The sequence below is a fragment of the Dermatophagoides pteronyssinus genome, unplaced genomic scaffold (assembly GCF_027571235.1).
Source record: "Dermatophagoides pteronyssinus isolate colony J.1.1.1.1 unplaced genomic scaffold, Derpt_VIB-CSIC_2022.12 sq0009, whole genome shotgun sequence".
NCBI classification, from domain to species: domain Eukaryota; kingdom Metazoa; phylum Arthropoda; class Arachnida; order Sarcoptiformes; family Pyroglyphidae; genus Dermatophagoides; species Dermatophagoides pteronyssinus.
Genome location: NW_027461533.1, coordinates 172,033 through 200,014, shown reverse-complemented (window position 1 = coordinate 200,014; position 27,982 = coordinate 172,033). Strand labels below are relative to the sequence as shown.

General features: G+C 26.6%; 11 protein-coding genes across 12 annotated transcripts; 6 read left to right on the top strand and 5 right to left on the bottom strand.

The window, feature by feature from the left end:
• Nucleotides 1-10: 10 nt before the first annotated feature.
• Nucleotides 11-1,759, bottom strand: LOC113795821 (uncharacterized). Its single transcript, XM_075821152.1, has 2 exons — nucleotides 934-1,759; nucleotides 11-867 (listed from the first exon to the last, which is right to left on the bottom strand). Exons 1-2 carry the CDS (start codon nucleotides 1,601-1,603, stop codon nucleotides 83-85), a joined length of 1,455 nt encoding a protein of 484 aa, XP_075677267.1. The 5' UTR covers nucleotides 1,604-1,759; the 3' UTR covers nucleotides 11-82.
• Nucleotides 1,760-2,453: 694 nt separating this feature from the next.
• Nucleotides 2,454-4,137, top strand: LOC113795824 (uncharacterized). Its single transcript, XM_075821285.1, has 2 exons — nucleotides 2,454-3,277; nucleotides 3,368-4,137. The coding sequence occupies exons 1-2, from the start codon at nucleotides 2,611-2,613 to the stop codon at nucleotides 4,135-4,137; spliced, it is 1,437 nt and encodes a 478-aa protein (XP_075677400.1). The 5' UTR covers nucleotides 2,454-2,610.
• A 4,683-nt stretch (nucleotides 4,138-8,820) lies between these two features.
• Nucleotides 8,821-10,608, bottom strand: LOC113790868 (uncharacterized). Its single transcript, XM_027340572.2, has 2 exons — nucleotides 9,795-10,608; nucleotides 8,821-9,702 (listed from the first exon to the last, which is right to left on the bottom strand). The coding sequence occupies exons 1-2, from the start codon at nucleotides 10,459-10,461 to the stop codon at nucleotides 8,903-8,905; spliced, it is 1,467 nt and encodes a 488-aa protein (XP_027196373.2). The 5' UTR covers nucleotides 10,462-10,608; the 3' UTR covers nucleotides 8,821-8,902.
• A 5,248-nt stretch (nucleotides 10,609-15,856) lies between these two features.
• Nucleotides 15,857-16,587, top strand: LOC113795909 (muscle LIM protein 1-like). Its single transcript, XM_027346146.2, has one exon. The coding sequence runs from the start codon at nucleotides 16,032-16,034 to the stop codon at nucleotides 16,332-16,334; it is 303 nt and encodes a 100-aa protein (XP_027201947.1). The 5' UTR covers nucleotides 15,857-16,031; the 3' UTR covers nucleotides 16,335-16,587.
• A 953-nt stretch (nucleotides 16,588-17,540) lies between these two features.
• On the top strand, nucleotides 17,541-18,297 carry LOC113795912 (muscle LIM protein 1-like). The gene is made up of 2 exons (XM_027346150.2): nucleotides 17,541-17,702; nucleotides 17,793-18,297. Exon 2 carries the CDS (start codon nucleotides 17,816-17,818, stop codon nucleotides 18,113-18,115), a length of 300 nt encoding a protein of 99 aa, XP_027201951.1. The 5' UTR covers nucleotides 17,541-17,702; nucleotides 17,793-17,815; the 3' UTR covers nucleotides 18,116-18,297.
• A 1,518-nt stretch (nucleotides 18,298-19,815) lies between these two features.
• LOC113795911 (muscle LIM protein 1-like) lies at nucleotides 19,816-20,241 on the top strand. The gene has a single exon (XM_027346149.2). The coding sequence runs from the start codon at nucleotides 19,816-19,818 to the stop codon at nucleotides 20,113-20,115; it is 300 nt and encodes a 99-aa protein (XP_027201950.1). The 3' UTR covers nucleotides 20,116-20,241.
• LOC113795914 (muscle LIM protein 1-like) lies at nucleotides 20,016-20,984 on the bottom strand. The gene has a single exon (XM_027346153.2). The coding sequence runs from the start codon at nucleotides 20,892-20,894 to the stop codon at nucleotides 20,595-20,597; it is 300 nt and encodes a 99-aa protein (XP_027201954.1). The 5' UTR covers nucleotides 20,895-20,984; the 3' UTR covers nucleotides 20,016-20,594.
• A 1,409-nt stretch (nucleotides 20,985-22,393) lies between these two features.
• Nucleotides 22,394-23,015, top strand: LOC113795913 (muscle LIM protein 1-like). The gene has a single exon (XM_027346151.2). It carries the CDS (start codon nucleotides 22,492-22,494, stop codon nucleotides 22,789-22,791), a length of 300 nt encoding a protein of 99 aa, XP_027201952.2. The 5' UTR covers nucleotides 22,394-22,491; the 3' UTR covers nucleotides 22,792-23,015.
• Nucleotides 23,016-23,090: 75 nt separating this feature from the next.
• Nucleotides 23,091-24,010, top strand: LOC113795907 (uncharacterized). Its single transcript, XM_027346144.2, has 2 exons — nucleotides 23,091-23,439; nucleotides 23,498-24,010. The coding sequence occupies exons 1-2, from the start codon at nucleotides 23,176-23,178 to the stop codon at nucleotides 23,972-23,974; spliced, it is 741 nt and encodes a 246-aa protein (XP_027201945.2). The 5' UTR covers nucleotides 23,091-23,175; the 3' UTR covers nucleotides 23,975-24,010.
• On the bottom strand, nucleotides 23,989-26,271 carry NELF-B (negative elongation factor B). The gene is made up of 2 exons (XM_075821226.1): nucleotides 25,687-26,271; nucleotides 23,989-25,626 (listed from the first exon to the last, which is right to left on the bottom strand). Exons 1-2 carry the CDS (start codon nucleotides 26,269-26,271, stop codon nucleotides 24,004-24,006), a joined length of 2,208 nt encoding a protein of 735 aa, XP_075677341.1. The 3' UTR covers nucleotides 23,989-24,003.
• A 117-nt stretch (nucleotides 26,272-26,388) lies between these two features.
• Nucleotides 26,389-27,900, bottom strand: LOC113795831 (N-acetylneuraminate lyase-like). Of its 2 annotated transcripts, XM_075821242.1 has the most exons (5): nucleotides 27,759-27,900; nucleotides 27,569-27,608; nucleotides 27,081-27,502; nucleotides 26,878-27,023; nucleotides 26,389-26,782 (listed from the first exon to the last, which is right to left on the bottom strand). In XM_075821242.1, exons 1-5 carry the CDS (start codon nucleotides 27,784-27,786, stop codon nucleotides 26,477-26,479), a joined length of 942 nt encoding a protein of 313 aa, XP_075677357.1. In that variant the 5' UTR covers nucleotides 27,787-27,900; the 3' UTR covers nucleotides 26,389-26,476. The 2 variants fall into 2 exon arrangements, with proteins under 2 accessions (XP_075677357.1, XP_075677356.1); XM_075821241.1 differs by lacking the exon at nucleotides 27,759-27,900 and having other exon boundaries at nucleotides 27,569-27,752.
• Nucleotides 27,901-27,982: the final 82 nt, after the last annotated feature.

Sequence of the window (27,982 nt, the reverse complement as noted above, 5' to 3'; positions counted from 1 at the left end):
TGTGATTAATTCAGTGATTAAAAAAACAACAATATCAATGTGAAAAAAAGTGTTAATTGCTATTATTAAAATTGATATATTATTATAATGTTGATTGTTTATTTTGTCGTTCATCCATATAGAAACCAAGAATCAAAAAGAATGCAACAATATAGCTAAGAAATGCTTCAAACAGGCCACGAAATGTCAGATCACCAAGATAACCAAATGTAAAGGAAATCTTCTTGCCATTCAATAATCGACCATAAAGATCATCATATTTTAATTTTATACGTAAATGTTGACGACGTTTTAGTTGAAATTGTAATGGTAAAATATAATCTTTTATACGATGAAAATCATTCGATACATTTGCTGTATTTAGAAATGGTATTAGACCGGTAAATGCATGTACAATTGTAACCAAAATTAACATCATTCGTATTTGTGGTGTTAATTGTTCAATAATTAAAATACATAATAATGATACATTGATTGGAATGGATAACAATGCATAATAATACAATGCCTGGCTCCATGCATCTTTATCCGGATAAATCAAATAATATGACAATATATTATGACGTTTATAAATAAATTTAAGTTTGGTAAATTCTTTTGTACCAATTTGTTTGATTCCTTTTCGTGAATTTTCAGTAATTTCTAAAAAACTACGATTCAATTCGGATAATTCACTATGAAATGCTTGATATGATATTAACATTGAAAAACTTAATAACATTGCACATTGAAATAATAATAATGTATTATGTATGAATAATAATACTTCAATAATGAATGTAAATTTTAATATCCAAGAATTTTGTACCATATTATATTGAAATATTACAGGTAATATTATTATTGCACATGGTATAGAGGCAATTGCTGTTTTGGATTGTACAAAAAAAATAATTAATTGAAAACAAAATGATGATTTTGAAAAACACTTACCTAAGAAAACATGAAAACCATAGGTTAATAAATCAGCAATCATAACCAAAAATAAACAACGTGAACGTCCTTTTATGGTTGCATATAAAAACATACGCATATGATTTTGTTTTTCAAACAATTCTTGATCAACTTGATCCAATTCTAACCATGAATCTAACCAAACACGAATTGAAATGAATAAATTTATCAATGGATTCATTATTTTAGATAAAAAACGATGATCGTGTTCAAAATGTTGACAATATTGTTGAAAACGTTCGGATTTTTTCCGTTGAATATTATCCTCGGTATCCATACTTTTCCAATATTGATCAGTATTATAAACAATACAATCATATAATACTTGAAAACTAGCCGTATCAATTGGATGAAAATAAAATGTTCGTATACCTAACATTGCAATCAATGCTAACATTGTACCAATAATAATATAAAATTTATTTAAAATATGACGATAATTCCAAAAAAATGCAGCAACATAATCCGATTCAAAGAATGGAAATGTTTCTGGATCCATATACATTAACCAAAGAAATAGGGCACGAATTAACCAATTAATATAGCAACAATATTCTAAATAATGTAATAGATTATGTTGACTAGTTCCATATTCTTCAACAATATGTTTTATTGCACTATATATAAATGTTTTGATTTGTAATAACATTTTTTGTTTTTTTTTATTACACAATTCGCTGATCTTTATGATACGCAACAAAGTAATCAAATGATTACACTATGTTTCACACACACTCACACACACACTGTTAACCATGAAAAATGCAAACCAAACCTTCTGAGTAATAAAACGCTACAAACCGAAAATTTTTTTTTCCAGTGAAAAAAATTGATTGACCTTTTGTTTTACTTAATGACAATTTTGATATTCAAAATAAAAATTTTTTTTCTTTTTTTTTTGGTCCCATCAATCAAATTGATCGTTAATCGATGAAATATATTTTTTTCTTTTTTCTATAAAAATCGATTGAAAAAAATTGATGGGGGAGGAGGAGTTTAACGAAAAAGTTTTTTCCCCTTTTTTTAAGCTATTTTTAAAAAAAGAAGTTATTTTTGTTGTTGTTGCTGTGATAACTCATGCGCAATGTGCAATGTGTAATGCGTAAGTGAATGACAAAAAACGATGATTTTTTTTAAAAAATTTATTTTTCAAAACAAAATTGATCATTAATTTTCGCTATAATAATTTTGTTAATTAGAATTTTTTTTGACAAATTATATTTTTTTGCATTCGATTATCCAATTAATGATTAAAAAAATTTTGTTTTCGATTTTCGTACCAAACAATATGAAGAAAAACGTATCAAAAAAACGAACAAACTTTGAAATTTAAAATTTGATCACGAAAAAAAATCAATCAATCATTATATGATTGCAATCGAAATTGGAATTGTCAAAAAAAAAGAAAAATTTAAAATTTGAAAAAAAATTGATCGATATTAATGGCCAGAATAATGGAAGAAATAAATATACCTAATGATTGCCTCTGTTAATTTTTTTTTTTGTTTTTTCGTTTCAAACAATAATTATTCCAAAGAATATATATATTTTCCCATTCTGCTTTTGAGTTTTATTTAGATCGGTAAACTTTAACTTTAATCAAAATCAAACATCTAAACGATCAGAAACAAAAACGAAACCAAAGAAATCGAAACAATGTTGTTCAAAATAAAATCCTTTTTATATAATACAATGAAACATATTGCCAATGAATATGGTAGTGGTCAATATCGTTTATTACATGGTTTTGATATAATACTATCATTCTATTGGATAATACGTTTATTTTTCATTGTAATAATGTATTTAGATCCGGAACAATATCCATTCTATCAATATGATTATGTACCGGCTTATTTTTGGAAATATCGTAAAATTATGAATAAATTTTTTACTATTATTTTCATGTTTATTGTAATACTTGGTATATTGGGTATACGAACATTTTTTTATCAATCACCAAAAAAACTTAGTTTTCAAGTATTATATGATTGTATTGTTTATAATACTGATCAATATTGGAAAAGTATGGATACCGAGGATAATATTCAACGGAAAAAATCCGATCGTTTTCAACAATATCGACAGCAATTTGAACACGATCATCGTTTTTTATCAATGATAAATCCATTAGCCGATCGTTTAGTTTCATTAAAAGTTTGGATTGATTCATGGTTACAAATGGATCGTATTGATAGGAAATTATTTCAACAACATAATCGTATGCGACTATTTCCACATTCACCAATCGAAGGACGTAATCGTGTATTATTATTTATATTTTTAAGTGATTATTTTAATTATTATTTTCAAATTACATGTCGTAAGTATTTTTTTTTTTTTTTTTTTTTTTTTTTTGTTTATTGTTATTAATTAAGAATTTTTAAAACAAATTTTTATTGTTATTTTTCAGATATTATTATTATTATTGCTGCTATCGTTATTGTTTCACAAAGTTTTCAAACTGAATTAATGAAAAATTCATTAATAATGAAATCAGGTTTAACAATTGAAGCAATATTAATATTTAATACATTTTCAACATTAGGACAAAGTGCAATATTATTATCATGTTCAATAATATCATCATATTTAATTTATCATGGTAATCTTTATGATATGAATCACAAATTTATTAATATTTTAAATAAATCAAAATATCATAATCAACAAATTAATGGTAAACAATTAAGATTTTATCTAAATGAACATACTAGATTATCATATTTTGTTTTATATAATGATAAAACTACATGGAGTGATGCATTATATTATTATGCATTACTCAGTATACCGATCAATATTACATTAATGTGTGAATTGATTGTTGAAGATATTATACCGGAAACAAAATTTTTATTCATTATAATTATTGTACTGCATAGTGTAACTGGATCGTTTCCATTTCTACTATTAGCAAATATGTCAAATGATTTTCATTCAATTAATAAACATTTACCTGAAATGCAATTACAGCTAAAACGTTCAACACATTTACGTTTGAAATTGAAATATGATGATCTTTATGAACGTTTAATTTGGGGTAAAAAAATTGTTCATACATTCGGTACATTGGGTAATCTTACATTTCGTGGCCTATTTGAAGCATTTCTTGGTTATTTTGTTGCATTCTTTCTAATATTAAAAGTTTATATGAATGAACAAAGTCAATCAAGAGGATAAAATTCTATTGAATTGAAAAACCATATTCTTTGATCATCCTTTTTTGTCTGTTTTGTTTGATTTTCTAATTATTGATTAAAGTTTAATTTTTTTTTTTGTTTTCGATTTCAATTTCGATATTTTTGTCATTTTTTCCCCACATTACTTCTCTTTTAATTTAAAAAAATTACAAAATTTTATAAATGCGCATGACATGAAAATGATATTTTTTTCAAAAAAAAATCTCCACAATTTTCATATCCCTTTCCTCAACCTTTGATTTTGTAACTTTTATTTTTCCCCTTTATTTTTATGGAATAGGGGTTACATCAATAAAATTCCAATTCTAATATCCCTTTCCTCCATTTCCAATCGATTTTCGATCAATCATTTCAAATGCAATTGACAATCGATTTTTTTTCGCTTTTATGATAAACAAATTAATGAAAAAAAAAGAAATATTTTCAAAACAAAAATAATCATTAGTATTTATTGGGAAAAGTATCATTATTTTTCTTGAAAAGTTTTTCATTATTATTATTATTCTATATATGAAAACAACGTCAAACGTTTTCAAATCAAACATTATTTGTTGTAATTTTCAATCTATTTGAACACATATTGGTTATTTTGTAATATCTTTGTTTTCTTTAATTATGTTGTTTAAAATTAAAAAATTAATGTATAATGCTATGAAACATATTTGTGAAGAACATGGTAGCCGAAAATATCGTTTATTACATAATTTCGATATAATACTTTATCTATTTTGGTTGGGACGAATATTATTCATCGGTTTAATGTATTTTGATCCAGAAACATTCCCGTTATATAAATGGGATTATGGTTCGGGTTATTTTTGGCAAAATCGTTATATTTTTAATAAATTTCTTCTTATCATTCTCATATTTATTGTATTGGGTGGTTTTTTAGGCTTGAAAACATTTTTCTATCAACGTTCCGATCAACTTAGTTTTCAAGTATTATATGATTGTGTTGTTTTCAATACTGATCAATATTGGAAAAGTCGTGATTCAGATGAAAATGTTCAAATTAAAAAATTTCGTCGTTTTCGCCATTATCGTCAACAATTTAACCATGATCATCGTTTTTTATCAATGATAAAACCATTAGCTAATCGTTTAGTTTCAATACGTGTTTGGTTGGATTCATGGTTACAAATGGATCGTATTGATAGAAAATTATTTCAACAACATAATCGTATGCGATTGTTTCCATATGCACCGATCAAAGGACGTAACTATGCATTAATGTTCATTTTGTTCATTGATAATTGTAATTATTTTGCCCAAGTTACATATTGTAAGTATTTTTTTTTTAAATATAAATTTTTGAATTTATTTTAATTAATTTTTTTGAAAATCTTCTTTAAATAAAAATATCAATAGCCATCCTTTATATTATAACTGCATTAATAGTTAATAAGGAATTATTTGCATTAACAGGAAATTCAATGGGAAAAAAACTAGGAATATTAATTGAAGAAATAATATTTGGTTATAATGATGTTACATTAATACAATCTATATTATTATTATCATGTTTAATATTATCAGCATCATTAATCTATCATTTTGAATTGATAGAAATGGATAAAAATTTTCAAAAAATTTTAAATAAAACACGTAATGGACAATCAATTACCGGAAAAGATTTACGACAATTACGTTTCATTTTCGAACAACATATTCGATTATCCTATTATATATTATATAGTGATAAAACAACATGGAGTCAGGCATTTTATTATTATGCATTAATCGGTATTCCAATCAATGTAACATTAATGTGTGAATTAATTGTTGAAGATATGTCAATCAAAACAATGTTATTATTTGTATCAATTACATCAATACATGCTGTTACTAGTTTAATACCATTTTTAACAACAGCCTATGTATCATATGATTTTTATAAATTAAATAAACATTTACCTGCAATGCAATTACAACTAAAACGTTCAACACATTTACGTTTAAAGCTAAAATATGATGATCTTTATGGACGTTTAATTTCGGGTAGAAAAATTGCCCATACATTTGGCACTTTGGGTAATCTTACATTTCGTGGCCTGTTTGAAGCATTTTTTGGTTATATGGTTGCATTTTTCTTGATTCTTGGTTTCTATATCAATGAACATCAAATCAATCAATAATTAACATTTCTATTGAACAATTGATCATGCGCAAAATTAAATTCAAAAAAAAAATCATCACTTTCCTCCTTATCTACCTCATTCATTCATTTTTTCTCTCCCATCTACCTCTTTTGCAAAAAAAAATCGATTCGTTTTTTCAAAAAAAAAAAAAATGATCATTTCGAAATCGAATAACGATCAATTTTTTTTGTGATTAAAAAAAATATTTAAAAGAAAAAATATCATCATTAGATTAGAAATCCTATTATTTCATTTCATTTGTTAAGAATTTTTCATATTGAACAGTTGAACTTAACCAACAACAAACCCGAAAAAACAAAAACAAAAATGTTATTCAAAATCAAAACATTATTGTATAGTGCTATGAAACATGTCATCGAAGAATATGGTAGCCGTCAATTTCGTTTGTTACATAATCTGGAAAATATTTTGTATTTTTTTTGGCTTGCACGTTTATTATTCATCGGTTTAATGTATTGGGATCCAGAAACATTTCCATTATATAAATGGGATTATGGTTCGGGTTATTTTTGGAAATATCGTTTAGTTTTTAATAAATTTTTTCTAATTATTTTAATATTCATTGTATTGGATGGTATGTTGGGTATGCGTACATATTATTTTCAAGATCCTAGCCAGCTTAGTTTTCGTATTCTTTATGATTGTATTGTTTATAATACTGATCAATATTGGAAAAGTTTAGATACCGATGAAAACATTGCAATCAAATGTCAAACACGTTATAATTATTATCGTCAACAATTCAATCGCAATCATCCGATTTTATCAATAATAAATCCATTAACCGATCGTTTAGTTTCATTAAAAGTTTGGTTAGATTCATGGTTAAAAATGGATCATATTGATAGAAAATTATTTCAAAAACATAATCGTATGCAATTATTTCCAAATTCACCAATCAAAGGACGTAATCGTGTATTAATGTTTGTAATTTTTGCTAATTATCTTAATTATTATTTACAAATTATATTTGGTAAGTAGATTTTTATTTAGCATCCATTCAATCAATCAATCAATCGATTAATACAACAATTGATTTTACTTTTATTATAAAATAGTCATCCTTTATATAATTGCGGCAACAATAGTAAATCCAGGTCTATTTGTATTGACTGAAAATTCATTGATAAAAAAATTGGGAATTATAATTGAAGAAATTATATTTGGTTTTAATGCAGTAACATTATTACAATGTATGTTATTATTATCATGTACAATAATAGCTGCATCAATAATTTATCATTTTGAATTGAATGAAATTAATGAAAATTTTCAAAAAATTTTAAATCGATCACATTATAATAATGGTAAACCAATAACAATTAAAGATTTAAAACAATTACGTTTTATATTGGAACAACATACACGTTTAACATATTATCTAATGGAAAGTGATCAAAATACCTGGAGTAAATCATTATTTTATTATGCATTAGTTGGTATACCCATAAATGTTACATTTATTTGTGAATTATTAGTTGAAGATTTACCAACTAAAGCAATAATATTATTTATATTAATAGCATTATCACATACAATTGCTAGTATGATACCATTTATGTTATTAGCATTAATATCATATGATTTTCATAAATTAAATAAACATTTACCTTCAATGCAATTACAATTAAAACAATCAAAACACTTACGTTTAAAGATAAAATATGATGATCTTTATGAACGATTGATTCATGGTAAAAAAATTGCCCATACATTTGGTACATTGGGTAATCTAACATTTCGTGGCCTGTTTGAAGCATTTTTTGGTTATTTTGTTGCATTTTTTCTCATACTTGGTTTCTATATGGATGAACATCAAATTAATCAATCAACAGATCAATAAAAATGAATGTTTCTATTAAATTTTGTTTTGTTTTTTTTGCATTAATTAGTATTTTGTAAATTTCTATGTTTTAAAAAATAATATAAATTAAAATAAATTACAACACTTGTGAGCATGCGTATTGTGAAATCTTAAAGAAATATCTAAAAATGATACAATTTGACTAAAGAAAAATTTCTCTTTTTCCTTCCAACCCAATTTAATCGATTATCACCACCATCAATCATCATCATCATAGTTTCAAAAAAAAAAAAAAAAAAAAAAAAAAAAAAAAATCATAGTTTATTATGAAATGCTTCACCGATTAATGATCAAAAAAAAAAATTGAATATCAAAATTGTCATTAGGCAAAAAATTATCGATAAAAAAACTCAATTTATTTCTGAATTCAAAATAAAATTTGTTTAAAATCATGCAAATATTGGATCAATTGAACAATTTTCTATGCAAAAAAAACTAATTTTTTATTGTAATAATGATAATAATAATAAAATTAATATAAATTATTTATATTTAACAGTAATGATAATTGTTCAATTTTGTTTGTTTGTTTCGAAATTTTATTATCGATTATTATCGATAATGATCAATTTTTTTCAATTTCGATTTGATCAACAAACTAAAAAAAAATTTTAATCATTAACCAATAATTATGGTGGGTGAGGGTTTGAATTGTTATTTTGTATTAAATTATCTCAATGATGTTTTAGGGGAAAAAATGGTTACATAAATAAAATTGAAGGTCATTCATTAATAGTGTCAACCTGTTGATTGTTGATTTGTTGTTCATTCATATAGATTTTCAATATTAAAAAGAATGCAGCAATATAGCCTAATAATGCTTCAAACAGGCCACGAAATGTTAAATCACCCAAATAACCAAATGTAAAGGCAATTTTTTTGCCCGTTAATAATCGTTCATAAAGATCATCATATTTTAATTTCAAACGAAGATGTGTTGAACGTTTTAATTGTAATTGCATTGCTGGTAAATAATCTTTGATTGCATGGAAATTACTTGACATATTTGCGAATAGAATACATGGAAATGATCCGGTTACAGCATGTATTGCTGTAATAAATATAATTATAAATCTTGTTTCTGGTATAATATCTTCAACAATCAATTCACACATTAATGCAACATTCATTGGTATGCTGATTAATGCATAATAATATAATGCTTCACTCCATGTTGTTTTATCCGTATAAATAACATAATATGATAGTCTAGTATGTTCATTTAGATAAAATCTTAATTGTTTTGAATCCTTTACATTGATTTGATGACCATGATATTTTGATTTATTTAAAATATCAATAAATTTTTGATTCAAATCATCAATACTACCATTAAATATTAGATATGATCCTATTATTGAACATGATAATAATAGTGCACATTGTACTAATGTTGCCATTGTATAAACCATCATTATTGATTCAATCATTAATGCTATTTTTAATAATATCGAATTTTGAACCACTATTAGTGAATATAATTGCGGAAGAAGTACAACAGCCGAAACTGCAACAACAATTTCTTTTAGTGTTTTTTTTTTTGTTTTGTTGAAGTGGATAAAATAAAGATTAATAACCACATCAGCATCAAAACATCAAAAATAAAACACTTACGGAATCCAATTTGAAAGAAATTACCAAAAATATTACTTAGAAATATAAACAATAATTCATGATTACGTGCTTTGATTGGTGAATTTGGAAATATTAGCATACGATTATTTTTTTCAAATAATTCTCGATTAATACGATCCATTTGTAACCATGAATCTAACCAAACTCGAAATGAAATCAAACGATTAGCTAAAGGATTTATCATTGATAAATATGGATGATCGCGTTCAAATTGTTGTCGATATTGATTGAAACGTGTTGATAATTTGATTTCCAAATTTTCTTCACTATCTAAACTTTGATAATATTGATCAGTATTGAAAACAATACAATCATATAGTAATTGAAAACTAAGCTGATCTGAACGTTGAAAATAAAATGTTCGAACCCCTAACAAACCGATAAATGCAAATAATGCCAAAATTATAACAAAAAATCTATTTAAAATTTGACGATATTTCCAAAAATATGCTGCAACATATTCATATTGATAGAATGGATATTGTTGGGGATCCGAAAACATTAAATATAGAAAACATGTTCGTAGAAAAAAATAAATAAAATGAATAACTTCAATCGAATGCATAAGACGATAATGTTTGGTACCATGATCATTGACAATATGTTTCATAGCCATATATAAAAAGGATTTAAGTTTGAACAACATTTTTTTGTTTCTTGGTTTTGTTTTTTGATCGTAAATTATCACTGGTTAGCGATTAGGTTCCTAATGAAAGCAAAATAACAAATTTTCGCAATTATTATATCGTTTATCGTTAAAAAAATAATGTACAATCATTATGCATGCATGATAATTATTGTTTAATTTTATAATTATCGATTTTTATTAAAATTTAACAAAAACTGACTAACAATTTATTCAAACCATAAATCATACAACAAATATTCATAAATAAAAGAACATTATAATGATAACAGTGGAAGAAAACTTTTCTTCATCAAACTTCTCGCCCCCATTTTTAAAAAAAATCGATCACCATTTAATAGTTCATTATAGAAAAATGCTTTATCGATTAATGATCAAAAGTGTAAGGGTCATAACATTGATAGTATTGATTGATTGAATTTGATGTTCATTAACATATAGTGATCAAGAATTAACAAAAAAAAAAAAAAAAAAATGAAGCAATTTATCTTTATCATTGTTGATTGTTATTGACAATTTGTTGTTCATTCATATAAACTTTTAATGTTAAAAAGAATGCAGCAATATAGCCGAAAAATGCTTCAAACAGGCCACGAAATGTTAGATTACCAAGCGTACCAAATGTATGGGCAATTTTTTTGCCATGAATCAATCGTTCATAAAGATCATCATATTTTATCTTTAAACGTAAGTGTTTTGATTGTTTTAATTGTAATTGCATTGCAGGTAAATAATCATTGATTGAATGAAAATCACTTGACATATCAGCTAATAATAAGAATGGAAATACACCAGTAACAGCATGTATTATTCCGGCTGTTATAAATAAAAATTTTGTTTCTGGTATAATATCTTCAACAATTAATTCACACATTAATGTTACATTGATCGGTATGCTGATTAATGCATAATAATATAATGCTTCACTCCAGGTAATTTTATCCGTATAGAGAACAAAATGTGATAATCTTGAATGTTCATTTAGATAAAATCTTAATTGTCTTAGGTCATTAACATTGATTTGATGATTATTATATCTTATATTTTCAAATAATTTTATCAATTTATGATTCATTTCAGTTAATTGTCCATGTATTGTAATATATGGTGATATTATTGAACATGCTAATAATAATGCACATTGTATTAATGATATTACATTATGAAATGATGATATTCCTTCAATTATAAATGATAATTTTATTAATATTGATTTATCCATTATTAATGATATAAATTCTGGTATTACTATAACTGCAGTAATTGCAGTGATAATTACTAATTTTGGTTTTTAAGTGGAAAAAATAGATTTGTAATTAATTATGATAAAATTAATTAAATAAAACACTTACTACAGGAAATTAATACGAAATAATTGAAATAATTTATAAGCATTATAAAAATTAATAAACGATTACGTGTTTTGATTGGTGAATGTGGAAATAGCCGCATACGATTATGTTGTTCAAATAAATTTCTATCAATACGATCCATTTGTAACCATGAATCCAACCAAACACGTATTGAAACTAAACGATTAGCTAATGGATTTATCATTGATAAAAAACGATGATCATGGTTAAATTGTTGACGATATTTACGAAAACGACGAAATTTTTTAATTTGAATATTTTCATCTGAATCACGACTTTTCCAATATTGATCAGTATTATAAACAACACAATCATATAATTCTTGAAAACTAAGTTGATCGGAACGTTGAAAATAAAATGTTCGTATACCTAATAGGCCAAGTAATGCAAAAAATATACAAATAATAACCAGAAATTTATTTAAAATTTTGCGATGATTCCAAAAATATGCAGCACCATAATCATATTGATACCATGGATATTTTTCCGAATCAAAAAACATTAAATAAATAATACATAATCGTATAAACCAATAAAGAAATAATATTACATCTAAATTATGTCGTAAACGATAACGTTTGCTACCATATTCTTCATGGATATGTTTCATAGCTGTATAGAAAAATGTTTTGATATTGAACAACATTTTCTTTTTTCAATTGATTTTTTTCGGATTGCAAATACAGATATTCGTTCAGGTTGAAACGCAAAACTAATATGATGAAAATGAAGAAATTTGGAAAAATTGGGTTAAAATAGTTTTTGGGGAATCATTAGCATGATAAATATTTTTTTCCCTTAAATTTCATTTTATCGATTTTTTTCAAATTTCAAAATTTTAAATTTAAAAACTATTTTTCATCCGATATTCTTTCATACATTTCGTTTTCAAAAACAAATACTAAGTTTATTAATGCATAATAAGTTTGTGTAAAATGTATGTAATTTTTTTCCTAATAGGGGTTTCACACTAGCAGCAATGTGAATGAAATATTTCAAATGCAATTTCCCAATTAAGGGGCGCTACTATATAGAAATAATAAAACATCTAATAAATGTCTTTGTCGATATTGTCTTGTATTATGTTGTTCAACAATATGTTTAACAATATTATAAATAAAATGTCTATATTTTAATAAGGTTTTCTTTATATTTTTTTTCTTTGTTGTTGTTCTCTTCAGTAAAATACCAAAAAAAAAAAATTCTTCTTGAAATTCAACGTTTTGATTCAAAGATTGATTGAGAAATGAAAATGTTGAATATCGGTTTCTGGGGAAAGAAAAAAAAACGAAATTCAATCAATCGATTCATGAAAATGGTTACAGAATAGGAAATAAAAAGGAAAAATATATTTTTGTTTTTGCATGATTTTAGATAATTTTTCAACTTTTTAAATCATCAATTTATTTAATAGTTTGGGGTTTTTTTTTGGCAACCAAAAATATTTTTTTCTTGCACTAACTTCATTATCGATTATCAATTAATTCGAATCGATATCAAATCAATCATTATTTTTTCCAATAAAGTCAATCACTTTTTTTCCACAAGCCAGATTTGCGAAATAATAATTTTCTTTTTACAGCCAAAAAAAAAGCTTATTTTGGCATCTCTCAATGATTATCATTACATTTTTAGTAAAGACTGGCTGAAGGCCATAATCCACATCCATATTTATTTTTAATAAAAAAAAACTTCAATAACAAACAAACAAACAACAGAATCTTGTTGGTTATCATTGAAACGAAACGAAAAAATGAAAATTGAATTGAATGGAATGAAGGCTATGCTTACGTAACGAAACTAAACAAATGACGACAAAGAATTATATTTGAAAAAAAAACCTTGCTAATGTTTGCCATCATCATCATCATCATCTCTATCTATATCATTGCTAAACATAATAACCGACCGAATAATGTTATTATTACGTCATCATCATTATTATCATGTGAATTTTGTTTTTGTTTTTTTTCAATGATTCAAGGTATCATACAGCACATTTGTATAGTTACAATCGACCAGAATCATTCATTCATAGAATCACAAACAAGAATTACAAACAGAATCTGAAGCAAAACTGCTACTATTCAATTCGATCATTTCATTGAATGAAATTTTTTTTTCGCAACCGAACTTTATATAGATCCAAGAATCCAAATGTGGCCCAGAATTGTAGAATTTTTCCAAAAATAGTTTTTTTTACGAGAGAAAAAAAACATCACATCTCACAAAGAGACCCAGACAACACTACTAACGCCAACAACACTAAACAAACGATTCTAGGTCAAATTCAACCCAATTGACGTCATTTCTTTTCATGTCGTTTAATTCTGGTTCAATGAAATTGTGTGTTTGTGTTTGGTGTGTTTGGATCTAACCAAAAGCTTGGTTTTTGTTGTTGTTGTAACAATTTTTTTTATTCTCACTTTTTTTCTTTTGGTTTATTGTGCGTGGGTGGATTGGTTGGTTCGGTGACGTCAATTTGCCCTGATCTTCACTGATTTCCATTTGAATTTGGTGGTGGTGGTAGTTTGGAAAATTGAAAAAAATTTCAATGTTGTTTGTTGGTTGCTGTGTGCGTGGGTGGATTGGATGTTTTTTGGTTTGTTTGTAGAATTGATTTTTTTGAGTGTTGGTTTATTTGTAGGTCAAATTTAGTGACCAGGGAAAAAGTGACCAGAGAAATTTTCCAAAAAAAAAAAAAAAAAATGAACAAAACCCTATCGCTGGATTTAAGAAAAATGGAAATCGTTTTTTTTTCTTGAGAAAGAAAAAAGTGCAAAATAGTTCGTTGAACTTGTTTTTGTAGATGATAACTATACCAAAAGAGAGAATCAACCCTAGAGTAACACATTATCTATTTATATATAGAAGATGAAAACATACTTCTGGAACAACAAACCATACATCACACTGAAAATCATATTATTATTGTGGGATTTTGCGCGCCATAATCACTATATCAATTTCCAACTAAAATAACAATAACAATGATATTTTTTCGCCATATATTGACTTCTATTGAATTTTTGTATTTGGCTATCTCACACTTTTCTGGTTTCTGAAAAATTCACCAAATTTTCATCAATGAATCAATCATAATGGAAATAAAAATTCTTTAAAATTTTCGAAAAAACGGGCGCGCGATGAAATTTTGAAAAACAAAAACAACATTCAAAACAAACCAAGAGAAAAACAACAACCATGAACCTCAAGGAGAGATTTGCGTTCGTTCGTTTTTTGCGTTCACTAATGGCGTCATTGTTGGCCTAATTTCTCATCATCAGCATCAGAATAAATAACGACAACGAAGAAAAGGCAAATTCCACCCACGCAGCATCCAAATGATGATGATGATATTTTTCTATGAATGAATAGAGAGAATCTTTGTGTGGTAACATTTTTTTTCTTTTCATTCATCCAATATGTTCGCGATGTGTGTGTGTAGATGTGTCATATAGAAACATCTACAGTGGTGGTGGTGGTGGTGGTGGTGGTTAATCCACAAAATTTTTCCATAATAAAAATGAAAAAAAAGATGTTTTTGGCTGGCCCATTTGGGCATTATTATTAATAATAATTTTCGTCAAGAAAAATGAAAAAAATTAACCAGGAATTAACCAGTCGATCAATATTGACGAGAAACAAATTGGAATTTTGGCCGAAAAAAAATTCCAATAAAAATAATGATTAAGGTTATTGAACGAAATCGGTATTTTTTTCCATTGATTATTCAATGACAATGTTGTTTGGTTGATGTAAAATTTCGGAATGTCTGTGTGTGTGAAAATAGAATGTTTATTTAGACTAAAATAAATTGTACAGAAAGAAACTTTGACTAACTTTGAAAATTTTATTGATTTTTTTACACCCATTTTACCATGTTGTTGGTAACAAAAATGGCAACATTTTTTTTTTTGTTTACAAGTATTTCATTTCAAACAAATTCCTCAAAGCAAAAAACACAGAGCAATAACAAACAAACAAACAGAGAAATAAATGAAGAAGAAAAATTATTGGCAATTCGAACCAAAATTTCAAAGCAGTAATCATCAATTTCAAAAATTACAGATATAAAAACCTATGCTGGTTTCAATTTTCTTTCTTTTTTTAAAGAAAAATTTTCTTAAATTTTGTGAATTTTGATTTTTGTTTTGACGAAAAAAAAACCGCACCGAACTAAACAAACGAACGAAAATGTCATCAGCAATTTGTATGAAATGTACTCGTCCAGTATATCATGCTGAAGAAATGTTAGCCGGTGGTTTAAAATGGCATAAACAATGTTTTAAATGTGAATTATGTAATAAACGTTTAGATTCGATCAATGCAAATGCACATGCTGATGCCTTATGGTGTAAACAATGTTATGCAAGAAAATTCGGTCCAAAAGGTTATGGTTTTGGTGTTGGTGCCGGTACATTAGGTATGGATATTGGTGAACATTTAGGTAATAAAGATTGTGAAGTAACCAATAAACCATTGGGTATTAATAATTAAAAAAAAACAAATCATTCGTCGATTTTTTTTTCTGGTAAAAAAATACAATGAAGATTTCAAACTACAATAAATTCTGTTCTGTTCTGTTAATTTATAATTACGAATTTGCCTGCTTTATTATCATTTATAATTATGATTATTATTGTTCAAAAACATATGCTTCAAAATTTATTTATTTATTTTTTGGTTATCAATAAAAAAAAAATTTGAAAATATGAAAAAAAAATTTAAAAAGTCAATTTTTTTATGAACATACTAGCGCCATCTATATTCATTCGTGAGAAACTTTTCAGAATTCAAATCGAAAATTCGAAAACTTTCTGTAAAAATATGTTTTTATTGTTGTTGTTGTTTCTAATTTTAGATTAAATGATGATGATGATGATTGAAGAAAAAAATTTTGGCAAAAGTTTCATCGTCATCATCATCACATCTGGCAACTGATATTCATTTAATATCTTATGATTGAATAGAATCAATAGTAATGGTAGTAGTGGTGATGATGTTTGATTCCGGATGATTGCAACATTTTGATGGTTAAATCATTTCAATGTTTGTTTTTGTTTTAAATTCTTTGATTCATTGCAAATGCGAGGGGAAATTACATTTAAACTTTGATTTTTCTGCCCCCCAAAAAAGAATTTTTTTTTCTATTTGCACCCAAACATTTTTAATCAATGATTGATTGATTGATTTATCATTGTATTCTTTTTTACAATCAATCGGTTGATTGAAATTCAAAAGAATTAATCAAAAACAATAAATATTCTTTTTATATTTTTTTTGGTTAAAAAAAAATTTTCATTTTTCCATGAAGGAATGATAATCATTGGAGCCATCATCTGAAATTATCTGCTGTGTTCATACCAAACAAGTTATTTTATCATAGAATTTTTTTTTCTGGAAATCAAAAGGAAGTAGTAGTAATAGCCGTATAGAGTTTTGACAACAAAAATCAAAACCTCTATAGATTTGGACTGAATGACTGACTGAATGACTAACTGACAAAAAAATGTTGACAAATCAAAATAAAAAACGCCCATTGTTGATGAATATATGGTGAAATCATTATTATTTTTAAATCAAAAAATAGATATATTTTTTTTTGAGCAAATTCTTCAACAACGACTAGCCACTAGAAGAATATTCTTTCGTTCATCATCATTTTATTCTTCTTCTCCATGGTTTGTCCGCGATTTATTTTTTATTTTTTTTATTACTAGCAATTTATCAACCAGCCAACTTTTTTGATCACGATAAAAACAAGTGTAATACTTGAAACAAATAAACATTTAATTGTTTGTGTTTGATCGAATCAAATCAAATCATCATCATAATTTTTTTGTTTGTTTGTTTGAAACTTTAAAGGTAATTAATTAAATGAATTGATAATCAACAAATGATTTTAATGTGATAAAATTTTCCGGTGTTTTTCTTTTTTCCCATACATCCAACAAGGTTAATTTAAATCAACTTCAATCATGTCTAACGTTTGTTTACGATGCAGTAAACCAGTATATGCTGCTGAAGAATTATTAGCCGGTGGACAAAAATGGCATAAAACATGTTTCAAATGTAATCTCTGTAATAAACGTTTGGATTCAACTAATGTTAATGCTCATGATAATGCATTATGGTGTAAACAATGTTATGGCCGTAAATTCGGACCAAAAGGTTATGGATTTGGTGGTGGTGCCGGTGCATTGTCGATGGATGTTGGTGAACATTTAGGTAATCGTGAATCACAAATGACAAACAAACCATCTGGTGTTAATACATAAGACATTTATATTTATTTCGATGATGATGATAATATTCGACAAGCAAACTATCGATTTGATTGAAATTTAATTAATATCCGTAAATTATAATTGTCAAACAAACAAAATCCTAAATCATTTTCAATATGTTAAAAATTATTGATTTAAAATAAAATCCAAAAATTTTCAAACAAAAAAAAAAATCCATTTAAAAAGTCTATAAATTTTATTTTTTCAAAAAAACTTGTTTTTTTTGTTATTTTGGAGTTTATCCAACAAAGATCGTGGAAAAAAATGCTGTTTTTGTTTTTGTTTAATGATGATATATTTTTAGTGGAAAAATAGACATTAGTCCTTCAAAAAAACAAGCGAGCATCTACAAATGTTCTGTTTTCTGTTCTAGAATCAACCAAACAAAATAATAATTATCATCGACTGCCAAAAAAGAGAAGAAAATGAAGCCAAAAAACAGTGATTCACAAATATTTTTTCTGTTTTGAACAGGTTGTTTGGGAAACACTTGATCAATGTTGTTGTTATTTGAACAAACAACAACAACAGCAAAAAATTGTGAATGTTAAACTGATTTCACTGAAGAATCTTACTGAATTTTTCTCCTTTAGTTTTTATTTTTAGAATTCCAAAGATTCCACACCCCAAAATGAAAACAAAAAACAGAATAAAAGTCATGATGATGATAGATTCTACCATTTAAAGGTAACAACAGTTTACATACAAGAAGCAACCAGTTATTTTTTTCATTTGACGCCCAATTCTTGTTGTCTAATGATGATTTGTACATATTACACGCGCATTGAGAATATCGTCATCATCCGTTTATCCTTGATTTGATGGATCCAATGTTATTATCGCACACGACAAAATAGTGGTAGTGGCAGAATTTGGGGAGCGTCTATCGCTGAATCTGGTTTTTTGGCCAAAATGAATTCTTTTGAAAAAAGATTTCTTTTTTAGGCTGAATAAATTTTCATCAACAAAAAAAAGAAAAAAGAATCGTTAGTTAACAACAACAACGGCAATAAGGAATATAAATATAGAACATCTTGGAAATATAACAAAAAAAAAAAAAAAAAAAAAATCCAATCATAATCGTCAAGAGATGATCATCATCTTGATGATGATCATGTCGACAGGCAATTTGAAGAAATTTAAATTCTTTTTGAAAGAATTTTTCAGGGTGGTTTGAGTGGTGGTTTGTTTGCGGACGGATGATGGAATCGCGATTAATCGCTTAAAGATAGGGAAGGGAAGGCAAAGAAGATATTACAATGAATTTTTTTTTAATGATTTTGTCATTATCGCATGAATAGAACGCCCGTTTTTGTTTTCTAGTTGTTGATGATGATTTCTTAACAGTTTGTTTGGCAAACAACAAAAACAACATATATAAAAAGGGGCTACATTTTTTTCAAAATCGACGAGAAACAACAAGAAATCTATTGTCATTATTTATAAAAACCGTTTTTTGTTTTTTCCTATCATTCATTTTCATTTTGTTTGCTTGTTTTCAGTGTCGTGTCTTTGAAAAATTTTTTCATCGTAAGTGTTTGTGTGAATTTTTCGTTGTTATTCATCATTGAATCGAATCGAGAATATTTTTTCCATTCATCTAATAATTTTCATATTTTTTTTTTCTCTTCCATTCAAAATATAATAGTTTTTCATTGTTTTAATCAAAACCTTAATACAAAACCATAATCATGTCCAACATTTGTCTTCGTTGTAATAAACCAGTATACGCCGCTGAAGAATTATTAGCTGGTGGTAATAAATGGCATAAAGTTTGTTTCAAATGTAATCTTTGTGGTAAACGTTTGGATTCAACTAATGTTAATGCCCATGATAATGCCTTATGGTGTAAACAATGTTATGGCCGTAAATTTGGTCCAAAAGGTTATGGATTTGGTGGTGGTGCCGGAGCATTGTCGATGGATGTTGGTGAACATTTAGGTAATCGTGAATCACAAATGACAAACAAACCATCCGGTGTTAATACATAAACAGACATATATTTTAACGTTTATTTGATGATGATGATTGATTCGGTGATGATGATTGATGGATGTCCAAATTGCAACCAAAAAACAAAACCCAAATTGATTAAAAATTGAATTTAGCCAAAAAAATTTTTATCTCTTTTTTTCTGCCGTTATTTTATTTATTATTATATAAACAAACACACACTTTTACCCTGTTAAATTCATTTCAAATCCAAAACAAACTTTTGCCCAAAAACAAACAAACAAAAAAGACCAAATTAAAATGTCTTCGGATATGGCTGTTACTAAAAATTTATTTATTTCAACAAAACAATTATAAATTATAAATGTTTGACAACAAAAACAAAAAATAAAATAAAAATGATTTTAAAAATTAATTAAATTTTTGAAATTTTTTTTGAAAGAAATTTTCCAGGAAAAAAATTTCCGGAAAATTTTCAGAAAAAATAATTTTTCTTCAAAATGATTGATCAATACAATCATTGTACAATACCATGTGGTTTATTGGTCATTGCTGATTCACGATTGCCCAAATGTTCACCAATATCCATCGACAATGCACCAGCACCACCACCAAATCCATAACCTTTTGGTCCAAATTTACGGCCATAACATTGTTTACACCATAATGAATTATCATGTGCATTAACATTAGTCGAATCCAAACGTTTATTACAAAGATTACATTTGAAACATGTTTTATGCCATTTTTGTCCACCGGCCAGCATTTCTTCGGCAGCATAAACTGGTTTTTCACAACGACGACAAATATTGGACATGATGTTTGGATAATTTTGTTTTTACAAAACACAAAACCAATTAAACAAAAAAACGAAAATGAATTGAATGAATCGATTCTCTCGGTCTATTTATTCAGAAATTTTTAACCGGGGCCAAGAAAATCCAAACAAAATCCAAAAAATCTCTCAAGTAGTGGCATCAAATTCAATTGAATTTTTCATTTTTTGATTTTCATTTTTTTCCCCGTTAATATAAACATCGATTTGCCATTTTCATTTTTTTTCACATTTTGTTTATATTATCTTCGGGGTTTGTATATAGAAAATTGATTTTTAAAAATTTTGAATTTTGATTTTTTTCGGGTTGGAAATCTCTATTGAAAAATTGAGAAACTTTCCGGGAAAAATATTTCCCGGGAAACTTTCCCTAATTCTATGACAGATTTGTGACTTTTTCTTTTTTTTCATAATTGATAAATGTCATTTTATTTTTTTTTGTTGCTGAAAAACACACACAGGAATTTCTTTGATTGCTTTCATCATCTTTTTCTAACCAACCGAAATTAACATTCACACAACATACATACACACAGAATATTCTTTACGCAAAAAGAATTTGATGAACGCCAAGAAATGAATGTGAAAATTTCAAACCAAAAAAAGAATTTCACATTTTGACGCACCCAGAATATCGTTGTTGTTGTTGTTGTTGTTTAAACGACCTGAATTGTTGATGTTTCTTTTTTTCCCCCCTCAGCCACATTTTTAAATCAAATCTTTCTTCTTTTCGTACATTTTACTCATCGCTTTCACTTATTTCTTGTCTTTTGGCCAATTTTCGGTTTGTTTGTTTGAAATTTCAACTTTTTTTTCTCCATCATCATCATCATCATTGACGATGATCATCATCAGTTCGACAATCCACAGTGATATTCAACTGCCGGGTTCAAAAAAACTTTTCCCGTCTGATTTCATTGACATTCAAATTGAAGAAAAAAAAAGTTGAAAAACACCGTCATCATTTCTACGAATTCTTTGAAGAATCAAGAATATTGAATGAAAATAGCTTTTTTTAGTTCAAGTTTTTCATTTCTCCTTTCCCCCTCCCTTCTTTACTCCATTACTCATTCACCCAAATCTACATGGGAAATATTCTCGGGAAAAATTTTTCCCGGAAAGTTTCTTAAAATACCTTTATAGCCTTTATAGCCTGAACCTTGTTACAAATGGTAAAACTTTTGAAAATTTTCAATTTTGGAATTTTGGAAATTTTATTTTTTTCTATTTTTCAACTAAAATGTGCAATTTGAAGAAAAAAAATCACCTTGTGGTTTTTTTCTAGCAAAATTCTGGATATCGAAAGCAAAAAGAAAAATACAAAAACAGGCAATAATTTAGAAGAAAAATGACAGTTTTATTTTGGTTTTGCATTTTTTTACTCTCTCAAAGTGAATAATTGATTGGTTTTTTTTTGCTCAAAATATGAAAACACTTTTTGCGAATATGAGGTATATATAAATACCCGAGACGATTGAATATTTTTCTTTACGCCAATCAAGTTTTTTTTTCTTGTCAGTGATAATTTTTGATTTTTGTTTGGTTTATATTTTGAAAAAATTTTCAACAACAAAAAAAAATGTCCAACATTTGTTTACGTTGTAATAGAGCAGTATATGCTGCTGAAGAATTATTAGCCGGTGGACAAAAATGGCATAAAGTTTGTTTCAAATGTAATCTTTGTAATAAACGTTTGGATTCAACCAATGTTAATGCCCATGATAATGCCTTATGGTGTAAACAATGTTATGGCCGTAAATTTGGTCCAAAAGGTTATGGATTTGGTGGTGGTGCCGGTGCATTATCGATGGATGTTGGTGAACATTTAGGTAATCGTGAATCACAAATGACAAACAAACCAAAAGGTGTCAATGTCTAATTCTTACCAGCTTCGATTGTATGCTATTTACACACCACTGTCAATCATTTTTATCGAAAAAGAAAATTATTACATTTAATTTTTAAAAAAATGATCATTAATCATCATTATAAATCTAAATTGTATTCTTATGGATGAAAAAATAATAATAAAATAATCATTTGTAATCATTGATAATAATGGTGGTTGTGTAAATGATAAATAAAATAAAAATTAAACTAAAACACATTAAGCATTATAAATTTTTTTTATTACCTTGTTACCTGCGACGATAATAATAAAAAGCTTACCTGGTAACCTTATTTCCAAGTTGATTTCTTTTTTTGTTTTTAAGTTAAAATTGGTTTAATGTAACAAGTCGGATCAACAACAACAACCTTAAAAATGATTGGATTCAATCGATTGATACAAATATCAATCATATTAATATTACTATCATATTTCTATCAAATTTTATGGCAAAAATTTTCAAAAATTTCCAATGAAATTGATAATCAATTGAAAAAATCAATAAAATCATTAGATTTGCTACAAGCAAAATGTCAATCAATCGAACAGCAATTGTTATTGATTACCAATGACAAACAACAACAACAAAATCAATATCAATCAAATATCAATGATGATTTAAATAAAATTCAAAAAATGGTAATCTCAATTTTAATTAATTTTATTATTTCAAAGTAATTTTAATTTTTTTTTATAGTTTTTAATAAAAGAAATGATAAAAGAAGCTCAAAATGAAAAAATAGAACCATATATATGGTTTGCATCAAATCAAACAAATATCCCGATAATAATAATGGTTGCTAAACATATTTTGGAACAATCGAAAAATTTTCCATCATGTCAACAACAATCAGAAGAAATAACCAGTGAAAAATTTGATCCATATAGAAATTGTTTCCGATCAATATCAATTGAATTTCATAATCGTTTAACATTATTATTTGATCATCGATATCATTGGTTTACATTGGTCGGTCGTATACAATATACATTTATGATAACAACAATACAATCGAAACGTAATGAATATCTATTTCAAATTGGTAAAATTTATTTTCAAATTATTCAATATGATTATCTAATAACTTCTTCAATGTCTTTGATTGAATCTGATGAATCATCAAACAACCATATCGATACCGAATCAATCAATCAAACTCAAATTGATCAATAAATTGAAAAAAAATGTTGAATTAATCTAATTTAATAATTAATTGTTGGATATGATGATTTATCCGATGATGATGTGGATCGATTTAAATGTCCCGATGATGTTGATGAGGGTTGATGATGATGAGGATGTTGAAATGGTGATTGATATGGTAAAGGTGATAATGGACCACTAAAAGGTGACATTGGTGGATTATTTGTTTCAATATAAGGTGATTGTGGTTGTTGCGGATAATAAGGTTGAGAAGCAGTAGGAATTGGTGATAATGGAACTGAAGGTAGTGGTGGTGGTGGATGATGAGGAGGAAAAACATGCGGTGATGATGATGATGATGATGGTGTCATCATTGGATGATGTATTGATGGTGTTGATGGTGGAATACGAACAGATGCTGAACCAACAACCGATGGATGATCAGCAACATGAGGACCAACAACTGTCGGTGTAGTCGGTGTTGGTGGTTGATTTTTTCGTAATTTATCTTCTTTAATTTTTTCCAAATATTCAATCAATTCAACAAATGTTTGGCGTGTTCGTTGATCTTTTGAACTATTTGGCATCTGTACATAATGTTGTAATTTAATCATTAATGATTCTAAACGTTCACTGGGTAACCATTGATTTAAATGATAAATTAATTTCATTAAATGTACAGCAGTACTATTCATATCCAATGCTGGTAGCAATATTTCATCAAAAACTAATGTACATAAATCATCATTTGAAAATTCTTCGCCTAATTGTATTAATGAACTGATCAATATATGTTGATATGGATCCGAATGACTTAAATTATTATATGTTGATGATATTGTTAATGATCCTAATACACGTAATACTGCTTGACGATCACGTTGTCGGGCAGCTTGTGCTGTATAATAAATAGCAAATATTGATGCTAATGGATCTTGTTGTATGAATGTTTGAAAACAATCAGGTGGTGGTCCACTATGTTCAATAATTGTCAGCGCTGATTCACGATCATCAGGTGGCAGTTTTGAATTTACTGATCGTACTTGATCATCAACCATAAAACCCATTATAATCGGTAAAAAACGTGTTAGTATTTCGGGATTTAATTTTGGTTCACGAAATGTTTGTGTTTTTAAAATTTCATGTGCATGTAGACCAAGATTTAATAAACGTAACAGAAATTGTAATGTTTGATGTTCACGTGGACATGATTCATTTGTAATCAAAATATTCAATATACGCATAGCCATTTGTACTAAAAAATTTACAGCATATGGATCATATAATGCCATTGCTAAATCACTAAATACAGCTTCTTGTCCTTTTTTAACATTATCGAGAAAACCTTGCAGTTCACGTATACGTTTATGATCGACAGTATTTTCACGTATACAAGCATCTAAACACCATGCAAATTTATGACATGCATCCATTGATGTTATATCGGTAATATTTGCATCATGTAATTCCATTAATAAACTGACTCTCAATGTACAATAATGTGGATTTTTTGTATGAATAAATACTGTACGAACAAATTGTAAAATTGTATCATAAAGTAGAACATTTTTCCCAACCATTTGTGCTAATGATTGTAAAATTTCATTTTGACGTCGTTGTTTAGGTGTCAATAGGAAAAATATATGTTTCGATTCTTTTATATTGGCAAATATTGCTTCTTTCTAATCAAACCAAACAAAAAATCCAGGTTAAAATTTTCAAAAAGCGAATAATTAGCATACCTCTTTAACATATTCCGATAGAATTGGTGATAATTCACCAACCAACATTGATTGATGTTCTTGCCAAATATGTCGTTTAACTGATACATCACATTTTTTATATAATGTTTCATCAGCAACTAATAATTTAAGATATTTATCATCAACAACTTCTAAATTTTTTAATAATGCCATTACAACCGGCTGTATCATTGGCATTTTTATTAATGGAAATGATTTTGCTAGCAATGCTTTTAGATTTGATTCACGTTTATTTGGATCCATTTTTTGTGATATTTCTTGAAAACGATTAATTAAATTTTCACGTAATTCTTCAACAACTGATTTATGAAATTCAAAACTTTTTACACCCAATAAATGTAATAATGGAAACATTGGCTGTAATGATGGTAAAATTATGCCATTGTTTGATTGAAAATCTAATATCTCTGGGAATGTTATTTTATCCAATGATTGTTGATCAATATCATTATCATCAATATTTTGTAAATTTTTATTTAATGATTCGGTTAATAAATCACGTAATGATGATCGTCCATGTATACCGATTTCTTCAAGATCATTGATAAATGTGACATCGTCCATCGTTTTTTTCGTTTTCGTTTATTTGTTTTCAGAAAATTTTCAACAACTAAAAAAAAACTTCAAAATACCCGAGAAAACCAAAACAAAACAACAAAAAAATTGACTCAATTTATTCGATAACTTTTTCACCTCTCACACCAATAGATGGCGCTGGTAATCAATCTTTATTGTTTTAATTAAATTTTTGAAGAAAACAAAAAAAAAATCAAAATTTTTCGTTTATCGAATTTGTTGGAATCCAAACTGGCATACGTGGTCGACCAAATTGTAATCCTTTTGTAGATGATAATTCATCATTTAAACATTGTTTTAATGATGAAAAAAAATTTCCATTCGATTGTAATTGTTGACAAAATTCGGCTAATATTTGTTGATAATTTTGTGCTTCTTGAAGATTACCTTGATCGATTGAATCCAATATTTTCAAATATGATTGAACACAATTTTTCAAACTAAATGTAGCACATATTCCAGCATTTATATTCACTACGGTTCGTGCTGCTAATAATGTCTTTAAAAAAAGAAGAAAAAACAAAACAAAATTTAATCAATCAAAATCAAAAACACAAAAAAAACCTGTTGATCATCATCATTTTCAACATTTACCTCATCATAACCGGCAAAAATTTTAATAAATTTACCAAATTTTCTTTGCATTTTTGCCATACGTACAATATTTGTATCGGTAAATTTTATTGCTGAAAATTGTGGTAAACATTTCAATGCTTTTTCGGTAAATGTTTCCAATTCAACTGAAAAGAAACCCTTAAGGTTAATCAAATGATTAAATGGAAAAAAAATTAATTTACAATTTTGTTGGCCAGTACGATCAGGAAAATGATAATAAAGAAATGGTAATTGACAATCAGTATCGATAGAAATATCTTTTATCATTGTTATAAATTGATCAACATTTGTAACTGGATAGAATATTGGTGCTAATAATGCCCATGCATTAAATCTTTGTAAATTTTTCATTAATTTTAATAATTTTTTCGATTCATTCAATGACATTGATGTTACATTTACAATAGCCAAAAATTGATTATTATTATTATCCATTTCTGAATCTAATTGTTGAATTGCTTTATACCATGCTTGAATTATTTGATATTTTTCATCAAATGTTAATGTAAATGATTCACCAGTTGTACCAAGAATGTAAACACCTTTTACACCGATCATTTTCAAATGTCGTGCATAATCAACAATTTGTTCAACATTTAATTGTCTTTTTTTTTAAAAAAAAAGAAAAGATTAATTACGAAGAAATAAAAAACAAAAAACATTAACTAACCCATCATCATTGAAAGCAGTTGCAACAGCACAAACAGGACCTTGAAATTGTTGTAGTATTGATTTTTTTGTTTCCAATAAAGAATTTGTTGCCATATCGTTCGTTAAATAAGAAAAAAAATGAAATTTTGAAAAAAGTGAATTTTATTTTTTCCGAATGAGAAAAAAATCAAAACACATTCAATACTCACTGTTCGCTTTTATTCTATTTCGATACATCCATATTTATCATCATCACCTTATCATCATTATCATCGTTCGATATTGATTTGCTGCCAATCATTCGATTGATTAAACCAAAAAAAAAGTTGTTTTTTCCTAATAAAATTAATTCTAATCTAATCTAATAAATCAATTAGAATTAACTAATCAGAATCGATCATATATATTTGTAATAACAAAACAAAAACATTTT

Excerpts from the sequence above, each read along its gene's own strand:
- LOC113795912 (XM_027346150.2), top strand. The coding sequence starts at position 17,816 with ATGTCTAACGTTTGTTTACGATGCAGTAAACCAGTATATGCTGCTGAA.
- LOC113795907 (XM_027346144.2), top strand. The coding sequence starts at position 23,176 with ATGATTGGATTCAATCGATTGATACAAATATCAATCATATTAATATTA. Across the intron at positions 23,440-23,497 it reads TAAATAAAATTCAAAAAATG|TTTTTAATAAAAGAAATGAT; the intron begins GTAATCTCAATT and ends TTTTTTTTATAG.
- LOC113795914 (XM_027346153.2), bottom strand. The coding sequence starts at position 20,894 with ATGTCCAATATTTGTCGTCGTTGTGAAAAACCAGTTTATGCTGCCGAA.
- LOC113795909 (XM_027346146.2), top strand. The coding sequence starts at position 16,032 with ATGTCATCAGCAATTTGTATGAAATGTACTCGTCCAGTATATCATGCT.
- LOC113795913 (XM_027346151.2), top strand. The coding sequence starts at position 22,492 with ATGTCCAACATTTGTTTACGTTGTAATAGAGCAGTATATGCTGCTGAA.
- NELF-B (XM_075821226.1), bottom strand. The coding sequence starts at position 26,271 with ATGGACGATGTCACATTTATCAATGATCTTGAAGAAATCGGTATACAT. Across the intron at positions 25,627-25,686 it reads TATCGGAATATGTTAAAGAG|AAAGAAGCAATATTTGCCAA; the intron begins GTATGCTAATTA and ends TGGTTTGATTAG.
- LOC113795911 (XM_027346149.2), top strand. The coding sequence starts at position 19,816 with ATGTCCAACATTTGTCTTCGTTGTAATAAACCAGTATACGCCGCTGAA.
- LOC113795821 (XM_075821152.1), bottom strand. The coding sequence starts at position 1,603 with ATGTTATTACAAATCAAAACATTTATATATAGTGCAATAAAACATATT. Across the intron at positions 868-933 it reads TGGTTTTCATGTTTTCTTAG|CAATTGCCTCTATACCATGT; the intron begins GTAAGTGTTTTT and ends AATCCAAAACAG.
- LOC113790868 (XM_027340572.2), bottom strand. The coding sequence starts at position 10,461 with ATGTTGTTCAAACTTAAATCCTTTTTATATATGGCTATGAAACATATT. Across the intron at positions 9,703-9,794 it reads TTTCTTTCAAATTGGATTCC|AAATTGTTGTTGCAGTTTCG; the intron begins GTAAGTGTTTTA and ends AAACACTAAAAG.
- LOC113795831 (XM_075821241.1), bottom strand. The coding sequence starts at position 27,663 with ATGGCAACAAATTCTTTATTGGAAACAAAAAAATCAATACTACAACAA. Across the intron at positions 27,503-27,568 it reads ACTGCTTTCAATGATGATGG|ACAATTAAATGTTGAACAAA; the intron begins GTTAGTTAATGT and ends TTAAAAAAAAAG. Across the intron at positions 27,024-27,080 it reads TCGTACTGGCCAACAAAATT|TTGAATTGGAAACATTTACC; the intron begins GTAAATTAATTT and ends GTTTCTTTTCAG.
- LOC113795824 (XM_075821285.1), top strand. The coding sequence starts at position 2,611 with ATGTTGTTCAAAATAAAATCCTTTTTATATAATACAATGAAACATATT. Across the intron at positions 3,278-3,367 it reads TTATTTTCAAATTACATGTC|ATATTATTATTATTATTGCT; the intron begins GTAAGTATTTTT and ends GTTATTTTTCAG.